The sequence below is a fragment of the Ursus americanus genome, chromosome 9 (genome assembly GCF_024610735.1).
Source record: "Ursus americanus isolate L20-20 chromosome 9, mUrsAme1.1.p, whole genome shotgun sequence".
Taxonomy (NCBI): domain Eukaryota; kingdom Metazoa; phylum Chordata; class Mammalia; order Carnivora; family Ursidae; genus Ursus; species Ursus americanus.
This window is the reverse complement of record NC_142135.1, coordinates 10,473,575-10,494,324: the sequence shown is the minus strand read 5'-3', so window position 1 is coordinate 10,494,324 and position 20,750 is coordinate 10,473,575. Positions and strand designations below refer to the sequence as shown.

Genomic DNA, 20,750 nt, shown 5'->3' with positions numbered 1-20,750 from the left:
ATCTAAATGTGGGTCCCAGGAGGGAGTTCTGCCTTTGTTTTAAGAGCAATGGAAACTACTGACATTTACTGAAGGATTCTAAGCCATCATCATATGGACAGAAAGGGTTGAAAGCAGATGCAGGAAAGCTGTAGTGATTCAGGTGAGGAACAGTGTCTCCTGCACCAAAGCAGAAGGAGCAGAGACAACAGTGGGTGGCCTTGAGGATATTCTGGAGGCAAACTTGTCAGGAACTTGCAATAAACTGGCCGTGGTGACTGACAGAGGGAGAAGTGATGGGGGTGCCTTTGGGCTTTCTGGCTCGGGCAGCCGCAGGGATGGACGACAGACCCCTGGCTTCACTGAAGTGGAGATCCACAAAGAGGACAAGGACCGGGGAGCAGCTGGATGTAAATATCCAGCACTCCTGAGATTCAGGAGGTTTCTGGGACTTCTCTCCTTTTTAGAGTCCAATTATTCTACACCTAACCAATTATTTATAGCATCGAGCCACAGAGTCATAAGCTTCAAATTAGAAGGGATCTCAAAAATCAGTTAGTACAACCCGTCCCCTTGCCCCAAACCCCTGATGATGGGCAGCTGGCCTCTGCAGGGTACCTCCAGGGATGACTTTTTAATCTCACAAGGCCTAGTGAATTTCAAAGAGCTATAAATAGGAAAACATTGGTTTCTTCCCTTGGGAAATAGTCCCTCGCGTCTTCTCCAGCCATAATTATTGCCTGCCATTTATTCTAGTGCTATAAATTATATATCAGATGACACAACATCTGATCTGGGTCGTTCTGTTCCCCAAATCTCAACTACGGAACAAAAAAAAAAATGACGAAATAAAAATGGGTCTGTTGTCTCAGATGATCAGATCTTCAAGTGTAAGAGTTGCAATGTTATCTCAAAGAGGAGACAACTTTAATGTATTGGCTGATACAGCGTGAACATACTTTGCAGCCAGTACTGATTTGGATGCTGTAATGGAGGACTAAAATAACAGTGGATTAAACACATTGGGAGTTTATGTCACATAAAGAAATACCTAGGGATGAGCAGTCTATGGCTGGTATAGTGACCTCAGAGCATTGGCAGTGTCCCAGGACTCTGACTGCTTTGTGGTCCACCATCCCACTGTGTGGCTTCCATTCTCAACAGTTCCTCATGGTCCAAGATGGCTGGTGGAGGTGCCAACCTCTCTGCTCATCAGGCAGTGAGGTGCTAAAGGAGGTGCGGTGGGCAAAAAAAGGCAGTCCTCCCAGACGATCCAGGCATCTTTTCAAAACTTTCCAAAACCCTCCAGTAATGAGTACCTCTATATTACTGGCTACCCTTAGGTACAAAGGAGATACGTCTGTGTGCATGCATACACACCACACACACACACACACACTCCCCGCCAAAGCCCCCCCATATAAATGCACATTATACACATTACCTCCCAAGATAAGAATTTGGCTCAACACATAAGGAAGAAAGGACAATGCATATTGGCAACCACCCAGGAGTCTCTAAAACACAACAGTATGCAGAAACCTTGCCCCAAGTAGAAAGGCAATGTCCTCAAATGGCTTATCATTTTAAAGTATGTGAAACAAGATAGGGTAACTCAGAATCACGTGGGCAACTAGGTGTAGATTACTCTCAAAAGCTATTTATTTTGCTGGAAGGGACTTGGGTAAACAAGGCTTGGTCTGCATATTTTAATAAATTCTGTAATGATCCTCTGCTTTTCCTTCTGGTGTAGCCACTAATCCGGTCTTGAAGACAGATGGTGAATGGTGAAGTCATCAAAACTTTAAGTACTTCTGTCTCAGTTTCTTCCCTTAATGTTAGTTCTACTTTGGGCACGTGAAGTGTGCAGAGAAGGCCAGGTAAGGAAGTGTACCATTTCTCAAATCCTTATAGTTTCAAAGTATGAAACCCATCGCAGCTGTCTGTAGAGATCATACAGGAGGCAGCCAGGTATCAATGGATAAACTTTTCTTTCTTGCCTTCTTGCCCTGAAAATATAAATGACTTGAGGATAGGAAACAGATCCTATTTGCAGTTGCAGTCCTCAAGTTCAGCATACGGCAGCCAGTTGGAGAAAAGAAACATGCTCTATTAAATGTGAGTATACATTTACTTCAATGGCAGCCTGGTATGTGCAGAGGCGTGGGAGTGGGAGCCAGAAGGAACCCATGTATGGTTGGAGCCAAACAAACTTGAAGCTGAATCCTCACTTGGCCACACACATTCTTTTTTTTTTTTTTAAGCTTTTTTTTTTTTTAAAGATTTTATTTATTCATTTGACAGAGATAGAGACAGCCAGCGAGAGAAGGAACACAAGCAGGGAAAGTGGGAGAGGAAGAAGCAGGCTCACAGCAGAGGAGCCTGATGTGGGGCTCGATCCCATAACGCCGGGATCACGCCCTGAGCCGAAGGCAGACGCTTAACCGCTGTGCCACCCAGGTGCCCCTGCCACACACATTCTGAATGACTTCAGTGAAATTAACCTCTGAACATCAATTTTGTCATTTTGAAGTGGAGGTTACAATTCTCCTAAGGTACAGGAATACCCTTAGGAGTGGATAGATTGTGTGTGAAACCATATCATGGCTCTGCCTTTTGAAACATCTAAATTAAGTTCTCAAAAGTCAGAGGCCTGGAAAAGATCTTCTAAAGGAGTGGTCCTCAAATGGTGTTGGGGGAGAAGCTTGGTGGTGCCTTGGCTGGAGAGGCAGAGCAATGCAGAAAGGAGACAGAAAGAATGGACCTCCCTTCCCTCCCTAACAAAGCCATGCCTCTTTCCTTATTTTCATGTTTTATTGCTTAGTCTAGTTTGAAAAAGGGATTCCTGCTATTCTAAAACCTTTTGTTTATCTTAATTGTTGGAGGGAACTTAATGTTTACTCTACTATGAGTCTTCCTACTAATTTTGACAATGAATTCGTTTTGCTGTCATTTAATGATTGTTTAATATTGGTATAGGTTCACGGTTTGAATCCTGTCTGTGTGCATGAAAAAACAGTTTATTAACTAGGTTTTAAAATGATCTTCTCTGCCTTTTTTACATGCAAATTACCTTGAACCAAGGTATTTTTGCAGGATGTCAAATGAGCATTTGTTTCCCCCTTCCGGAAAATTAGGAAGGACTTTCCATAAGAGAAGGCTTGAGTGTGGTTATCTGTAGGGAGACACAGCAGCAACAAGGGCAAGATGGTTTCTCCTCCTTATAAGAATGTTCTAAGTACAGAGCAAAAGGGTGATTCCTAACGACTGGTGATTTTGTTCATGAAAGGAACACAGGAGTAGCAGTGGGTAGCCTGAAAGTTAGTGGACATCCCCTCATCCTGTGCGGTTTTGCTCCCAATTGTTGCTTCTAGTTTTTGTGATAATCATGATTGCCAGAAGGGGCAGGGCCTTCCCATTTCACCCACCATTCAGACAACCAACCTGTGGCTGCTGCCCTGTGTTGGGCAGAGCTCCACACCAGCCCCAGGGTAAGACAGCCTGCTGCCTGTGACCACAGCAAGCAGACCCATCTGTGTTACAGAAGTAATACCACTACTACCCAGTGCTTGGTGCCTGTTGTTTCTCTATTCACGACTTTTCATATTCTTCAACTCCCCCCATATTGAAACACAGTGAAATTCTTAACAAAAGGAATCTCATTCTCATGCTGTTACCGATGAAGTGACTAGTGGACAGCAAGATTAAGTGACCTCCTCCAGGCCCCAGCGTCTATTTCCTGAGGTCTACAGACAAAGAAGAGGGAACCACAAAGGCCAGACCCCCAGTTTGTGGAAATTCAGGCTGCTAAGCGCCCAGTTCAATTGCTTCTGGGTAATAATGACATAAAATGACTTGTCGATCGCAGAAGACACGCCCTTTTTGCAAAAGCCATATAGGCAATTCTGACAAGCCCCACAAAGTCACTAATTAAATATTCAAAAGAAACAACTGTCTGTCAATTAAGTATCTCCATCACTATTCCCTTTGAAACAAATTGAATCGCTAAAATGACACACAATTTTACAACGCCTAGTATAAATGTAATTAAACCACTAGGACAAATTAAATATTAAACACCACCTAATAAGTAATTCTCTCAGTATGTGCTAAATCATTATTCATATATCGTTCTCTTCCTTCTCAGAGGTCAGAGACCTCGGCAAGCTATGTTTTCTGTAAGAAGTGCCATTATCTGATCTTGGGAGCCAAACAAACCAGAAAAGCATACAAATCCCCACATTCGCAGTCACTGTAACTCACGGGAATAAAAATTTTACAGCTGGGAGGAACCTCAAAAGTCATTTCATAGTGACAGACTGCTAGAGCTGTGAGGAATTCACTCCGAGGCCTCGACAGGTGGAGTGGTCCGTACGAAGTCGCACATTGGATGTAAAATCTGAGGTCGGTCTTTTGACGGTGGTTAAGGTGCTATTTCAATACAACGTGTGGTCCCCTGGCTCCACAGAGCAAGAACACTGTTATAAGTATTGCTACCATTTGAAATACAAATCTCGTTTTTCCTCTTCTTTATTACTTTTAACTCCTTGCCTCTGAAACCAGCAGTGTTAATTGAGATAAAGCGGCCTTACAAGACCATCAAATCCAGGGGTAGCGCTGAATTGAGACAGATGTGGTGGAGAATCCTTTATTGGCGCTGTGACCAAAAGGGAAATGATGTAATACTCTGAGCTCAGCAACCTGTGCTGAGAGAAGGGACTCATGCTAAGGTGATGGTTCAGGCATCGATTCAGTTAGCCTCTGCTGCGAGCTTCCCGTGGGATGTGCCAATGGGATCTACACAAGGACCAAGCCCATCCTCGGAGAGCATAGGTTTTAGTAGCAGAAACCAATAAAGAGGCCATTGTTCCAATTTTACTCGCCAACCTCTTTTCCCCTTTCAGGTCTTAATCAGGAAGAATTTCCATATCTCAGCCCAAGTCAGGTTTCCCCCTTGAAAGAGAAACCCAGGCCAGGATAGGGTGAGACAAGCTAGATGTGTAAGATTCCCTACATCACGGGGCTGGCACCTGACAGCAAGTGCCTCTTTAAACTCTGTACCCTGGAGGCCCTCCTAGCCTCAACCTAGTCATCGCCTGGCACCAAACCACGCCACCTGGCTTAAAAGTACTGAACTCGGTTTGAAATGAGTCACATGCTTATTAGGTCATTATTTGATTGACGGCTGGCTCTCGAGATTAGAATCCATTAAATGGCAGGATCGTGCATTCTTGTCCTCACCACACTATCCCACTTCTTGCACCCCCCACACACTGGTACTCCACACATACCTGTCAGATGGAGGACTAAATAGAAATCTGAACCAATAAATGATGAGGGGGGATGTAAAGAGAATGAGGAGAGCCCAGAGTCAGGGGCCTAATAAGCCTACCAGTGGAGTGTCAGGGAAACCATTGCAGAGAAGGTGCGGTCTGTGCCGAATTCAAAGCCTTTCTCCCCAAACTAGATCTACAGGCTGGCAGCATGCAACACCTGGGCACTTGCTGGAAATGCAGAATCTTGGGACCCCCTTCCTAAATCCAAAGGCTGTACTAAGACCTCCAGGTGATGTCTGTGCATATTCAAGTTTGCAAGCATCGGTCTGCCGTACACAGATGTTTAGCAAGGGAAAGCCTGGGAAGGGACCCCTCAGGGCAGAGGACTCCATGGAAAAAGCGGTCAGTTTTAAAAATTAAGTTGCAGTAAAAAACCAAATGTATTCTGTAATTCTATGAACCAGCCCAGATCTAAATATTCTAAATAGTCCATGTCTATTTCATTTCTTCGACAAGCTTCTGGGCTAATGTTATTATTCCCATTTACAGCTGAAGAAAGTGAGGTGCAGAAAGAGTAAGAGCCTTATTGGTGTCCTAAAGTTACCCATGGCAATGAATCCCAGGTGGTGTGAGTCTTCACCCTGCGGGGGGCTCACATTCAAGTGCTCTCCCGTGATATGGGCAGGTTTCGCTCCTGGCAGCCCTCTATACATGCACTTCCCCACCGAAAGAGTCTTGCTCGAAAGACTGTTCATCTTTTTGTCAAATTCCGTAGCGTCTGCTGACCCTTCCTCCCTTAAACACCTTGTCTGACCTCAGATTCTCAAAATCAGACAAGCACACGTGATTCTCCGATGAAACAAATGCCATTTGTTCTTAAACCGGCACGTGTCTTGGAGGAGGGGCACAGGGGAAGTTTCCTGGAGCTGGTGACCCCTGGGTGAGTACTGGCAGACCGGGAAGGGAGAAGGCGACTGAAGAGCTGCCCCAGAAAGCAGACGCAGGAGTAAGGCAGCACAAGGTGTCCGGAAACTGGGGATGGGTTCAACTGTGGAACTTACCCTCAGGCACGAGGGGTGAGTCTACTGGAATTTGGGAGAAGCCTACTCCCTGGTGGGTGGAGGGGTGGCTTGGAGGAGCACAGGGAATGACTGAGTTGAGTGATCCCGGGGGCTGCCCTGGAAGAGCAAGGAGTAGGGTGGAGAGCTATGGACAGATCCAGCAGCAGAAGACAACACCATCAGGCATTCACACGAATGTTGGGTGGGAGGCTGATGATTTTTGATTTGTTGACATTGAACTGGCTGTGAGACCCTTAATTAGAGGCACCCAGCAGGTCACTAGATGGTCTGGTCTTAAACTTAGCCAAGAAACCTGGGCTAGAGATACAGATTTAAGAGTAAGAAGCACCTAGATCCATGGTCAGTAATGGAGGGAGGGAGGGATTGTCCAGGGGAATGTGTGGAGTGAGGTAACGAGGAGATACGTGGAATGGAAATTTAAGGAGCCCCAACACTGAAGACGAGAACTGAAGCATCTGAGGAGGAAGAGAATGTAAGCAGCACTAGACTGTATCACAGAGACACCCATGGCTCGGGTACAGCCCCTGCCTTTGTGAAGCTCACGGCCCAGCTGGTGAGAGAAGCATGGAGACCAATGACAGCAGCATGGGGCGGGACAGATGGGCAGGGAAAGGGCGATGCGGTCAGCAGAGCAGGAATACCTAACTTGGTCTGGGGTCCTGGGAACCCTTCATGATCCTGTATTTCTCTTCGCTACTCACAAAACTCTTTGAGACATAAAGATACTCGTGGCAGAAGAAGCCAGGCCATTTGGCCAAAGTTGCTGGAAAAAAATCATGGCAAAAATAAGACGAGAATTCGTTTTAAGGAAATGTGCTTACACGGTTTCAAAAATATCTCTCACTGTCCATTGGCAGAGCTCAGAATTGGTCTCTGGCTGAAATGGCGTGGGCAGGGCCCCAAGGACTGCTTCTGATGCGATTAGTCACTTGGTAAAAGGCAAGAAGCTGCATCTGTCTCTTAAATAGAGAAGGAGGGGGACTCCGTTCATCCGAAACTGACTGTTGGGGCCAAGAACCCATCTTCACATGCGCTGCCCACCACCAACAGGCAAGGAAAGCTCACCCAAGTAACGAGGAGAGTTTGACTTTGAACTTAAAAGAATACGAGCTTGAGCTTGCTGTTCTTGAGGTTGACTTTGTGTCTTGAACTAACTGACAGCAGAAAGAGGAACTAAGTGGGAAAATTCCAAAAAGGAAAGACTTAAGTCATCCTTTTAAGGGATTTCATGAAGACCGTTTTAGTTAATTGCATTGGACGCCGATATCTAAAATCAGGCTTGACTTTGCTGTGAGGCAGTATGCAGATAAACTGCTCCAGTTAGGGGACAAACTGGCCTTTCTGTGATACGTTTTAAGCTGAGGGGCATGAACAGCAGTCCAAGCGATGATCTGTATACCATGCTCAGCAAAGTCAACCAGTTTTGTGCAGTGTTCTCCCCTTCGTAGTGGGAGACCAGCAGAAATGAGGTCTGAGAGTGCCAGAAATGAGGTCTGAAGGTCGGAGCCCCTCTTGCCCACAGCTCCACCTGTATGAAGCTAGAAGGTGAACACTGACTGGAGACCAGAAGTCGAGGCCAAAGAGGCCATTTGGGGTGTGCTCAAAGAACATCCAAGCAAGATGCTGGTGTTGGGATTCAGAGCCAAGATACTAAACCACCAAGAAGGAAGTGAATGAGGTGGGCCCCGTGTTAGGACTCTGTTTTGGGGGATGGGCCTGACCCATTTAAAATTTTCACGAATGGACACACACTTAATGGATACTCTAGGTGCCTGACTTTCCCCACCTCTTTCTCCTTTTTCTTTCTTTTTTGACTTAAACGATATGGATGATCACTTGGGATTTTTCTTCATGTTGTCTACTATAACTTTTTAAACATATGTCTAGCAAAACTCAGCTTGGGGCTTCTAGCCCAAAGCACTTCAGAAGGGGGTAACTTTTGATGGGTTTTCTGGTTTCTCCCTGACCTCATCTTCTAATTTCTCTCTTCTTTCTTAGAGAAACTAATTTCTCTTCTTTCACTGGTTACTCACTCCCTATTGATTAATTGTGTGATTCAGGGTGGGGGTAGGGCCTGGGGAAAGGAGGGGGTCATGTAACATTCATTCATTCCATTAGTTTAAAAGTATCATGCTCAGAACTGTTCCATGGGCCAAGTGCTCTGCTACATGCTAGGAACACAGAGGTGAGTAAGACACGGCCCTTGACCTCAAGTGGCTCCCAGGGAATGTTATGACATTGCTCTGACAGGGGACAAATGCAGGGTGCACAATGTACCAAGAAGAGGGAATTAAGCTTTGCCTAGGCACCTGGTCTGCCTACCTGTGGTTGGGAATGGGTCTTCTGGAGCTCCCAAGTGTTTAGCTGGGGTCACTGTGAACACAGAGCAACTGGGCATGCCCAGAGCTGCAGACCAGCCAGACCCTCCTCCGCATGAGGCGAACACTCCATCCTACCACATCTTCCGGTCCAAGCTTGGGATGCATTCAGTTTGTGGCAAGGAACTACTTAAATAACCAATCCTCTAGCCCTTTCTTGGGTCCCCGTACACTCTCTTCACTAAGAGGGAAGATCCAATGTCTTCTAGAGTCTGACCTTTCCTTTCACACAACTCCTAAAAGAAACCCACCACAACTTTGATTTTTCATGCTTTAGAAGTCTGTAGAAAAAAAAAAAAAAAAAGCCAAAGACTTGCATCTGTATAAAATATTTACAGAATGCTGTGTTCCAGACATGTCTTTTTAAAAAATATTTATTTATTTGAGATAGAGAGAAAGAGAGAGAGAGCAGGGGAGGGGCAGAGGGAGAATCTTTCAAGCAGACTCCCCATTGAACAATGAGCCTGACTGACGCAGGACTCGATCTCACGACCGATGAGATCATGACCTGAGCCGAAACCAAAAGCTGGATGATTAACCGGCTGAGCCACCGAGGCGTCCCGCCAGACGTGCTCTAAGAATCAGGTACAAGCTCCCCTACCTCCCTACCCAGAGTCACAAGCTCCCTCCCAAATTCCAGTCAAGCATTAGCCTCATTACTGCAACAGTCTGGACTATCCTGTACACAGCTGTGGCCCAGAACCCAGAACCTGACGGGCCGTCAACAAATATTTGTTGAACAACTTACCTACTCAATCCTCATTCTCCCCTTCTCCACTTCTTCCTATGCAATCCTGACTTCTTGAGATGCAGTAAAATCTCGTCTATTTTTGCCAGCCTCTCTTGCCCATGGAGTAGCTACATGCCAGTATTCTGGCCCCCGAAATGTAAGCAGATGTCACTGGACAGGGATCCCAGAAGAGCTCCTAGAAGGGCAACCCATTCAGTTGACAAATGCCTGTTGGCCATCTTAACTTTGGCTTTTTGCCCTCTCCTTTTTCCTGCCTACAAAAGGACCATGATGGCTTGGAGATGAACGCCAATGGCTTTCAACTGACCTTAAGGAAAAGTCCTCCTGTATGGAATCTACTTTAGGCCACTCCTGATGGATTGCTGTACAACTCTCCCTTGAAGAATCCCCATGACAGGGGGCTCATCACTTCAAAACGCAGCCCCCAGGCAGGTCTGTTTGTTACAAAATCTCAGCTTGAAATGAACCCAAATCTCTCACTATAGCAACCATCAATTGATCTTTATTCTGTCCCAGAGGAGACACGTAAAATAACGAGTCTCTCTTCACCATGACAGCATCCCAGATATTTGAGAACACACTCCATAACGCTTCTACATGCCTGTGTCCCTAGGCTTTCAAGGGTTCTTCCTTTTCTCTTGGTCTTGTTCTGTTAAATTGTTTATGCTGCATTTCATCTTCCCAGGTTCTAAGTTAAAGAAATATATATATGTTGATTATGCACTCCCTAAACCTTGGTCCCCTGTTTTATAAGCAATCGTGTGTATTCAGCATGTAATCCCCAGAAGAAAAATAAAAAGAAGATTTTGAAATGGTTTCCTCCAGTCAACTGGAAAGCTGGCTGACACAGGACAAGACGTGTTGTTTACACCAGAAAGTGGCAACAGTTCTTGCTTCATGTGAAAATTTTTATACCGGTATGCACTCTACACAGAGAGGGCAGTTTTTAAAATTTCCTCCTAAAAAAAAAACCCATTAATGTGATTTAATTTCACAGCTAGCTCATGTCCCTCGCCGTGTAGAATTTTATCATTTCCTGATTTCAGAGAATTTTGTGCCTCAAAGATATTTTGGCATAGAAGGCAAGATGTGGGACAGAAGGGAGAGAAACCCCCCAGGAGCTAAGGAACGTTTAAGATATTGCACGTGTGAAAACACATGATCTAGCAAATTGAAATTCAAACATCAAATCACAGATATGCAAGAAACAAGGACTGGCAGGTTTATCTGAGAACGCACTGAGTTCTAACCCCAGTTCATTGGTAGGGGAGGTGGTCACACGGTTGCGTTTGCAGAGAGCATGGCTTTTATTCCTACCAGGCTGTGGCCTGGCCTCCCTCGGAATGTCTGGTACCTCGGTGGTTAATCAATCTACCTTGTTCTTCCTCTACCCTGCAGGGCTGGCTGCGAAATCTTGCAGTGAGAAGAGCTGGCTTCCAAGGGCTGCTTAACCGACCTGACTCCTTAAAATAGTCCTTCATAAACAAAACGCCCATGATATAATTTGAGTGTGTAAATCCATTTATATTTCCTGGGAAAGCACAGGGCAGATGGTCTGGGCATCCTCTGCTCTGCTGTGGCTGGCTGGGTGAGGTGGCGTTCCTGCACTCAGGCTCCGAGAAAGGCCAGGGAAGAAATTATTTCCAGGAGCCATCCTCTTGCTAACTAAGGTTCAAACCTATGTACTATAGAAATCTGCCAACCTTCAGTTTCTGTGACTTTGATTTCCAGCCCAGACAAAGCAAAGAACACGCTTCAAAAGCAATACGTCAAATGAACTGATAACCTATCCAGCTGAAGGTTCTGGACCTGCTGGTCTCTTGAAGGATTAATATTGTGCCCATTTGTGGGTAAGAGGAAAGGTTTGAGAGGAATGTTGCAAGTGTCTCCTATGTTCTGAAAATAAACCCATGTAGGATCAACTAAAAGAGATACACTTGTGAAATGAATAAATTAGCATCCCAAGAAATATTTAGACAACAGTGAAATGTCACGGCGGCATGATTGTAGTAGTATCCTCTGATTACACGTTACCAGCAGCACTCCATGTGGGATAGCTTTTTTTTTTTTAATCTTTCCTTTTTATACTTGGTTTCACTTATTTTTGATGAGCTCTTACAGTGCCATCCATCATCAAGGTGTAAATATGACTAATGCATTTGTCCTACTTAGCATAACACTGCAGCAGCTGCTCCAGAAGGAAAAGTCCTCCCAGCCTTCCCGGTTTTGATCTAATTATGCTCTGACCCACTGATACCAGTCAGGTGACATTACCGGATATGAAGGAAAACAAATTCGTAATTCAATCTTGCAAAGCAAACAACTTACGATCATTTTACAACTGTCTCTAAATACACAGGCACCAAGCCTATTCGCAACTCTACAGCCAAGAGGGGTATAGGACAGGGCTGATGGGATTTAACCGGTCACTTCAGCAGTCATTAAAAATATCCTTTGCAGGGGGCGCCTGGGTGGCACAGCGGTTAAGCGTCTGCCTTCGGCTCAGGGCGTGATCCCGGCGTTCTGGGATCGAGCCCCACATCAGGCTCCTCTGCTATGAGCCTGCTTCTTCCTCTCCCACTCCCCCTGCTTGTGTTCCCTCTCTCGCTGGCTGTCTCTATCTCTGTCAAATAAATAAATAAAATCTTAAAAAAAAAAATCCTTTGCAAAGCCTGTATCTCCATCACAAAAAAAAAGTAAAATAAAAGGGGGAAGGAAAGGATTGAAGGAGGGAGAGAGGGTGGCGGGAGGGAGGGAGAAAGAAAGGAAGGAAAGAAGGATTAGAACCCAAAAGCATAGTCTCCGGACATTTTTTACAAGAAAGAAAAAGGGATATTTCCATTTCCTGGCATTCAGAGGAACCTCTTGGGAATGGTGACAGTCAAATTTTTGAAAGACATTTTCTGAGGCATGCTGGGACACTGCAATTATTTTTTTAAGCCTATATGAATTTGCTAAAGGAAAATGTACAGAAACGGACGTATTTGGAGTTTTAAAAAATGCACACATTGCATAACTAGCAAGGTGCATTGAATAGAAGCCCAGTTACGCTCATTTAATGGATATTTTGTGTTTCGAAGAGAGCACTTACCTTGATACCAACCACCAAACTGGGATGATTTAAATTACATGCCATGTGCTGCACTTGAGTAGTCATACATTTCCTTTGATGTGATTTGAGTTAGCAGATTTAGAGAAAGAACACAGAATATACACTTACGTTTAACTTTTACAAATGGGGGGAGAGATATTGGTGATTCTATTATACTGACTCTATGTTCACTGTGAAGTCAATAATCAGAAATTTAAATAATCAGAAATTCATTCTTTATGTTTTTTAAAGATTTATCCATTTATTTTGAGAGAGGGAGAGAGAGCGCGCGCACACACACCCATGAACACGCAGGGGGAGGGGAAGAGGGAGAAGGAGGAGAAGAGAGAGAATCTCAAGCAGACTTCCCACTGAATGGGGAGCTCCTGCGGGGCTCGAGCTCACAATCTTGAGACCGTGACCGGAGTGGAAATCAACAGTCACTCAAACAACTGAGCTACCCAGGCGCCCCTAAATCAGCAGGAATGCATTTTAAGCATGTACAAAGTCTGCTTTTCACCTGACCCCCACCTGCTCATACCTTAACCACTATCTTACCTCATACAAACAATGCATTTTCTCCCAAAGGGTTTTTTAAAGGCCAAATGTAAGCTAAAAGTCCCTTGTTATTAGTCGAGCTTAATGATCACGATTTAATTAGTATTTTTCTGGCTCTAGCCTCTACCGTTTGATGGGATTTGTGTGAGACAGTAGAGAAAATGCTTCATGGAAATTCAGATCTGACAGCATGACCTTGAGCACTAACTAACCTGGATTTGCATACCTGGCTGCTTTTGCTCCTGGAGTTATCTTGGAGAAATCACCTTTACTCTGACACTTCTGCTTATCTGCCTCGCCAAGAGGTACAGAAGACTAATTGGCCACAAGCTTTACCATTTTAGAATCCCCAAGAGGAAACAGAATGCAGAGATCTTTCTGGTTAAATACTGCTGCCTCTCGGTTTTCCAATCACTAAATGATCTTCACCATTTTATCACTAATGAGCTGAAGAATGAGAAGATGAGTTTCAAATGTTACGTAGCTCACATTACCATCACCAGCAATTCAGATAGAGTGAAATGTGAATTACGGCAACAGTCCTCAGGATTTACCTGAGCCACCAAAGAACCCAGCAAATAAGACCTTATTATTAATATTTTATTCATACACATTACCTGATTTTGTAATCAAGATTTAGATGGGTAACGTGAACTGGCAGGATAAACAATTTAAGATGTGGAGAAAAAAAGAATCTACGTCGTCTCCGGACAAAGGCACTACTATTGGTGACCGGAATGACGTGCATGAAGCAGATTTAACTTGATTGAAGTGGATGAGGCATCCCGAGGAAGGAATGGTAACAGCCCTCATGTTACCTGTAACAGCTTTGTCAGGGTGGATAGAAAAGCAACCCTTTGGGGGCGCCTGGGTGGCTCAGTCGTTAAGCGTCTGCCTTCGGCTCAGGGCGTGATCTCGGTGTTCTGGGATCGAGCCCCACATCAGGCTCCTCCGCTATGAGCCTGCTTCTTCCTCTCCCACTCCCCCTGCATGTGCTCCCTCTCTCGCTGGCTGTCTCTCTCTCTCTGTCAAATATATAAATAAAATCTTAAAGAAAAAAGAAAAGAAAAGCAACCCTTTGAAGTGAGCTCTGAAGCTTCTGAAGGTTCCGCCCTATCTCCAATGCCACTTGGGACCTAGAACATACATGGGTGACATTATATATCTGTCACGGACAATACCTCTTAGTTTGGGTGGGAAGTCCACGATCTCAGTCTACCGGTTCACTGAGTGGAGAAAACATAAGCGATCTCCGTGCTGATGGCAGGGAACCTCCTGGCTGGCCCTTTTCCAGTTGCAGCTTGTGTCCACAGTGGAAAGCACGTGGAGAGCTAAATGAACACAAGCCCATGTCTCTTCAAACAGGGCATCTGCAGAGATTTGCAGCTTGGCTGTTGCCCTGTCGAGCCACGTCTATAATTTCCGCCAGGAGGAAAAGAACAGAAACGTTCTCATAGCTTGGGTGGAGGGAAGGCAATCATTGACTCATTTGTTACTTTTGAAAATGGCATTTTCAGTAAGTGAAGCAGTTGCTGAGGTGTGTTGACTTTACACTCCTGTAGCTTCTTGCTTCTTGAAAATGCTAAGTTAAATGTGAGCCTTCCTCTAATGGGAACCAAGACAAATGTGGAAAAGACGATATTCCAGTGTCTGTGGCCTTCCCTTGACAAGCTGGTCTCCAGCTGAGCACGACGATGAGCTAGCCACAAAGAGCCTATGCCTAGAAATTCCGACATTCTTCTCTCATGATTTCCCTTTGGCTTTTTCCATTAAACATTCATTCATGTGCTATATCGGGTATTGCACACCTGAGTCGTGAAACGGGTACTCCGTCTTGAGTCAGCTCAAATGTGGGTTTGGAAGGAAACCCCAGAAGGTTTCTTAAGAATGGATGACTTTGGAGCTGGGATTTGAATTGTGTTCTCGCCACTTGTTGGGCTCACCATCTTTGGGTTGTCTTTTTAAAGCTCCCAGGAATTTGTTCTTTCTTCTATGAAATGAAAATGAAGGATACCATCTGTTTGTCATCATTAGATGTGATAATGTATGTAAAGGCCCTCAGTTACGTCTAAAGCACTGTGCAAATGCGAAGGATTATTATTGTGCCTTGGTCTCGCCAGAGGCGTTTATGTATAAAAGACTGCCTTACACAAATGTAACTTACATGTGATTGTGCACGTAGAAAGCTTTCACCAGCACAACGTGAGGGCGCTTGGATATTTTACATATTGCGTTTGAGATGAACAGTGTTGTTCCTTCAGTGTCTGTGTGCTAAGTGCCTGCTGGGTGCTGGCATTTTTCTAGGTGCTGAGGATAAATTGATAAACACATAGATGTCTATGCCCTTAGGTGGTGTCTGTGTTCCTGTGAGGGGGTTGGGGTAAGAAACAGAATAAATACCAACAAGTAAGATAATTTCAGAGAGTGAACGTGCTCAGGAGAACACAGAACAAGCCAAGAACTAGGGAGTGACGTGTGAACTGAGTCCAGACTAATGAGAATGTCTCAGTCCTGGGAAGACCTGGGAAAAATCATTCTAAGCAGCAGGCACAAAGGCTAAGAAGTGGGGAAAGAGCTCAGGATCTCTGAAAGCAGAAAAATGTACTGTGTACGTGGAGCCTGAGGAGAAGAGAAGGAAACATAATTGGAGAGAAAAGGAGCAACCAGCTTGTAAGGGGATCGGGTGACGACGGTAAAGAGTTAGGATGCTATATGCTAATTGCTATAAGAGGTCATTAGCAGGGCATGCCTTGTATGTTTCCAAACAGGGAAAACTAAAACGTACTTATTCAAAAATCAGGGATGTTTTAAAAAGCAATTAATTCTCCACTTCACCCACCTGCAAGAGCTAAGAAAGAAGCTTGGACCTCTAGAGGGCGCCAAAGGAAAACATTTTGTAGCCAAAGCCACAAAGGTCTTTTCAGCACCTGAAGTGAGAGGAGAGCGCTCTGGCGGTTCCCCGAGTCTGGTAAAAGCTGACTCCGCTGGGAAACTAGTTCCTCCGCTCTTCCTACCCAAACAGAAAGTCGAATGAGCTTGGTTTGCATGTACCTGGACCTTGGTTTTCAAGCGAAGGACTGTTTATCATAGGATGCGAGTGGGAAGACATTTTGGGGTTATTTTTAATTTTCTCCCATCTGGTAGTATTTGAGTAGAGCATAAAACAAATATGAAGCCAAAATTTACTTTCTGGATTCATTTGGCAAGCAAAGCGTCTCTATACTTAGAACTTTGAAAATATTCATCATTTGCCACTTGGGATGTTGTTATTCTAAATACTATCCCAAACTTACTTGATGAAGTCTCTCAGCAACGTGTACTAAGGAAGGCTACTGCATGGAAAGCAGTGGGTTACGATCAATGGGATTTTCTGCAAATGAGAGATACTGGGGATATATCATGAAAACAACTCATACTGAAAAAAGACAAGGGAAAAGGAGGATGAGAAGGAAAAAGAGGAGGATGAGAAGGGAAAAAGGAGCAAGAGAGGGAAGGAGAGTCTGATGACATAGAGATACATAATAAAGAAAATGCTAAAAAGGAGGAGGGCTTGGAAGAAATTGAGACTTCCAGAGGCCAGTGGGGCTCAGATCCAAGTGTGAAGACTGAGAAACACAGTTCTGAAGGCATATTTTACACAATCTCAAATTGAGACCTTATCAGATGTGGGTATTAAAGGTTCACGGTGATTTCGGAGAAAACATTCATTACTGTCTTATTAAGGACAAGTTCAGCTGGTCAGCCCTTACAGAGGCTCTCATCTCCCCATTTCATGCCTGATGATCACAGCCATGTACTTTATAATACTCTGCTCTACCCGGGGAGACTTCAAAAACCACTGTAAAAGCAGCCAACCAGATAAGTAACCTGAGCAAATGGATACAGAGCCATCAGAGAAGAGAGAGAATCCCAAATCCACTAGAAACCCAGGCCAATCAATAACAGGTGCCAGCATTCCAGAAACCACGAGCAATTTTCGGAGGTGTTGTACCTGGTTATTCAACGATATATTCAAACCTGAGCACAAGGAAGAGGAGTTTTTAAGCATTCAATAGAGCAAAGTGGCACAGACGCTGAGCCCGGGGCAGGACCGTGCAAAGCAGGCCCCTGTCCAAGCCCCTGTGTCAGCCCCCTATGTGGAAACCCTTCAGCTGACATGTTTCCCTCATTTTTATGGAGAAGCCCCCAGATTCAGTCTCCTGCTACCTACCAGGCATTTGGCAAACAAAGTGACAGACCATTAATTATCTACTGATTTTAGTGGATTTCAACAATAAAGTCACCATCTATCTTCACCTTCACAGACAATGGGAACTCTGTTTCCAGAAACACATCCATATTTAATGGGAAAGACAGGAAGAAAGGAAGAAAAGAGAGGGAGGGTCAGGTTCCACCTAAATATTTCATCTACATCAAAATACCCTTTATCAATGAAGCAAAACTTGCATTCTTTGCCAAAGACACTTCCCTGCCCTCCCCACCTGCCCCAGATGAGGCTGATCCAAGCAAAGCACTGGGTTCCGATTCTTTAATAAGAGAAGATATCCTCTTAGAATCCCAAGGCAGTAAAGAATCCCCAAGTAAAATACGTATCACGAGATTGTCTGACGGATTTGATGATATTACATACGTAGGGTCCCCACCAGCAATTACTGTGTTCAACAAATGCTACTGCCTTCTAGAATCGAGGGTTTGTGGCACAGAGATACACAGAAACCCAACTCTGAATCCCAGAGTCCCTTACAACACCCTGCTGCGACTCTTGTGAGTAAAAGCTGTTAAGGAATGGGTCACCTTCTAAATCGGGGTGCTTCTCCTCCCCTTCTGTCTCCTGCTCCAGAGACTACAGACCCTGGGGGACATGTGCAGAGCAGAAAGAAGACTGTTTCTCAGCTGATGTCACAGAAGAATTACTCGGGGAAGCAGAAGAGAAGGGCAGGGCTGGAAGAAACTTTAGAGGTCATTTAGTTCCAACTCCTCTAAGATGAGCGAAATACCATCCCAAAGACACTCAGGACCTCCCAAGTGAGAGGCACTGTGCCAGGCTGGGGGAGGGGCCTCAAAGTGGGCAAGACAAGCCGGCTGCTATTTCTAAATAACCCAGGGAAGAGGGAGGGAGAGCAAAGCAGGCAGGAGTTACCTGGTTGATGGAAATGACCGCTAGCCGGGGGATGACCACCTGCAGGACCACCTGCAGCAGCGAGGTGCCCAAGCCGGCCAGGATGGCCCAGGTGAGCGGCAGCGGCAGCATGCTGTAGGTGGCGAACAGCGTGAAGAGAACGTAGCCGATGCCATCACCCAAAAGCCCGTAGCCGAGGCCTGCTGCCAAGATCTGGGTGGTCATGGCCACCCAAGTGACCACGCCGCTGTACTGCAGGTACGTGTGCGAGGTGGTGTCCTTCCTGACCACCACCAGGGCGCAGATCACCACCTCGATGCCAGTGAAGAAGCCCAGGAGGATGCCCTTGAGCGGGTCCATGGGGGCCGAGGCCAGGCTCAAGTGCAGGACCAAGAGGGTGAGTTTGGTCAGCACATCCAACACGTTCATCACCACCTCGGATTTGCGCCTCTGGCCCAGGAAATAGCGCTGGTAGAGGCGCTCCAGATCCCGGGACTTGAAGGAGTTGCGCAGAGTGGGGAAAATGACCCCTCGGTAGCTGTAGCCCCCATTGAGGAAGAAATCCGAGTTGCTCGGGGCGCAGTCGAGGTGCAGGAAGCCCAGATCGCCCCCGCCCCCGCTGCCGCTGCAGCTGCCGCTCCCGCTGCGTTCCGGGAAGACTTTAGTGCCACCGGTGCTGTGCGCTCTGTCCCCGGGGCCCAGCGAGTAGAGGGGCAGCGCCGAGTCGCCGGACAGCGGCGCCGCGTGATGGTTGGGGCCGCCGCCTGCAGGGTTCGAGGCTTTGCCGGAGCCTCTCCTCCCGCTGCCGCCGCCGCTGCCCCGGTGTCCGTGAATGAAGCGCTGCTCGGTGATGTGCCTCACCGCCGTCTGCCACAGCAGCCGCTGCGGCCGGGAGCCGCTCCCGCCGTCGCCGGCCGGGGGCGTCGGGTGGATGGTGTAGAGTTCCTCGGGGCCGGTCAGGTAGCGCACATCTGAGAGCTCCATGGCGCCGGGCCGCAGCCGGGGAGGCGCAGAGCCGGGCGGAGGCAGCTGGGGGAGGGGTCCCAAAGACCCCACGGCGGCCTGGCGGGAGCTCGGGCGGCGAGCCTGGCTATCCCCGGCCGCCCAGTCGCGCAAGCCCTGGACAGGAGGCCCCGCGCGTCAGGTCATAGTGCGCCCCGGGGCAAAGGGCGTCTGGAAGATCGCCGCAGACCCCTGCGTCCTTGCGCGCCGCCCGCCCGCCAAACCGCGCAGCTGGGGTGCGCGGCGGCGGTGGCTCGGTGTCCGCAGAAGCCGCGGCGCTCTGAGCCACGCAGCCCCCTTCTCGGGCTCAGGCTTCTCGGCCGCTCCTCGGCTCAGCGTCTTGGCGCAGCCTTTGCTCTCCAAGAGGCGCCTGGGCGCCGTGCTTCTTTCTGCTGCGCGCCGGGCGGGTCCTGGCTGCGGCACTGGGCTCGGGACACCCACGACTCGGCGGCTGCAGGAGGACTGGCCGAGGGTGACCGGCGGCGGCGGCGGGTGCGAAGTTAGCCGCTGTGGCTGGAGCGGAGCCCTTCGGAGAACTCCATTGCTCTGGGATGGGGAGTCGGGGCGGAGCTGGGGGCGGAGGCAAAGAAAGGGGAGGCGTGGGGGACGAGGAGGTGGCGGGGTGCCCCGAGAAAGGGTTGGAGAGGTGGTAGCCTCGGGGCTAACAAGTCACCAGACAGTTAATTTGGAGCAGGGGGTGTGCTAAGGCTCCCTCCTCGGCTCATCTCTGGCTGTCTCCTCTTCCTGCGCGAGGACTGACTGCGCGGCGCTGTCTCTGGCCCGTCGCATCCCTCGGGCAAGGGGGAGGGCAGCAGGGTCCCAGTCGCGGCTAGAAGGCGAGGTCAGCCCTTCCAGCTGTGCTTCCGAGGGGTCGGAGCCCACAGTTCCCATTCCCTTCACTTCGCTCCTCGGAGTCCATTTAGCCCGGAGCTGGGAGGCGGGGGCAGGAAAAAGTGGGGAGGGATCCGAAGCCAACAGCTCTGAGGACGCCGTGAAGCCACCGGTGCGGATCCCTGAGGCTAAGAACCGAAGCTTGGCGGGTGAGGCGGGTGTAAGGTTTGGACGAGGAGAGAGGCCCAAAGCTGCGGGGAAGTCGACGGAGACGCCACCGGATCCAGGGACGCGCCGCGTGCCACCCTGGCGCTCTGAAGCGCGCTGCGGGCACCCGGCGGCAGGGAGGAATTTGGAGACCTGTCAGATCGGTCAGACACCCCGGCGACTTAAACCCGCCCCCACGCCAAGCCACGCCCCCGGAACCGGGTGGGGGTGGTGGCAGGGAGCTGGCACCCAGATCTGGCCAGGACGCCCCAGGTCTTGGAGGCGGTAGCACGCCCAGCCCGGCGGGGGTGAGGACGACCGCGGGCGCCCCGGCCTCCCCCCGCGCGAGTATCCAGCGCTCCAGCTGGCCGCGCGGGCCGGTTCCTCCGCTATTCTTTTTTAGGCACTGGCTCCGGTCCTCGGCAGGTGCAGAGCCAGGACTCGTAGGCCGCTCTGCCCACGGACTCCGAGAGCCC

At 47.7% G+C, this 20,750-nt stretch overlaps 1 protein-coding gene across 3 annotated transcripts in view; it reads right to left on the bottom strand.

Annotated features, from left to right (window-relative positions):
• Window positions 1-19,351, bottom strand: part of ADCY8 (adenylate cyclase 8) — a 223,451-nt gene extending 204,100 nt beyond the window's left edge. For all 3 annotated transcript variants that reach the window (XM_045812205.2, XM_087864614.1, XM_087864615.1), the window contains exon 1: window positions 18,256-19,351. In XM_045812205.2, the coding sequence (XP_045668161.2) occupies window positions 18,256-19,218 (963 nt within the window). In that variant the 5' untranslated portion in view covers window positions 19,219-19,351. The remainder of the gene's footprint in view (window positions 1-18,255) is intronic.
• Between the last annotated feature and the right edge of the window lie 1,399 nt (window positions 19,352-20,750).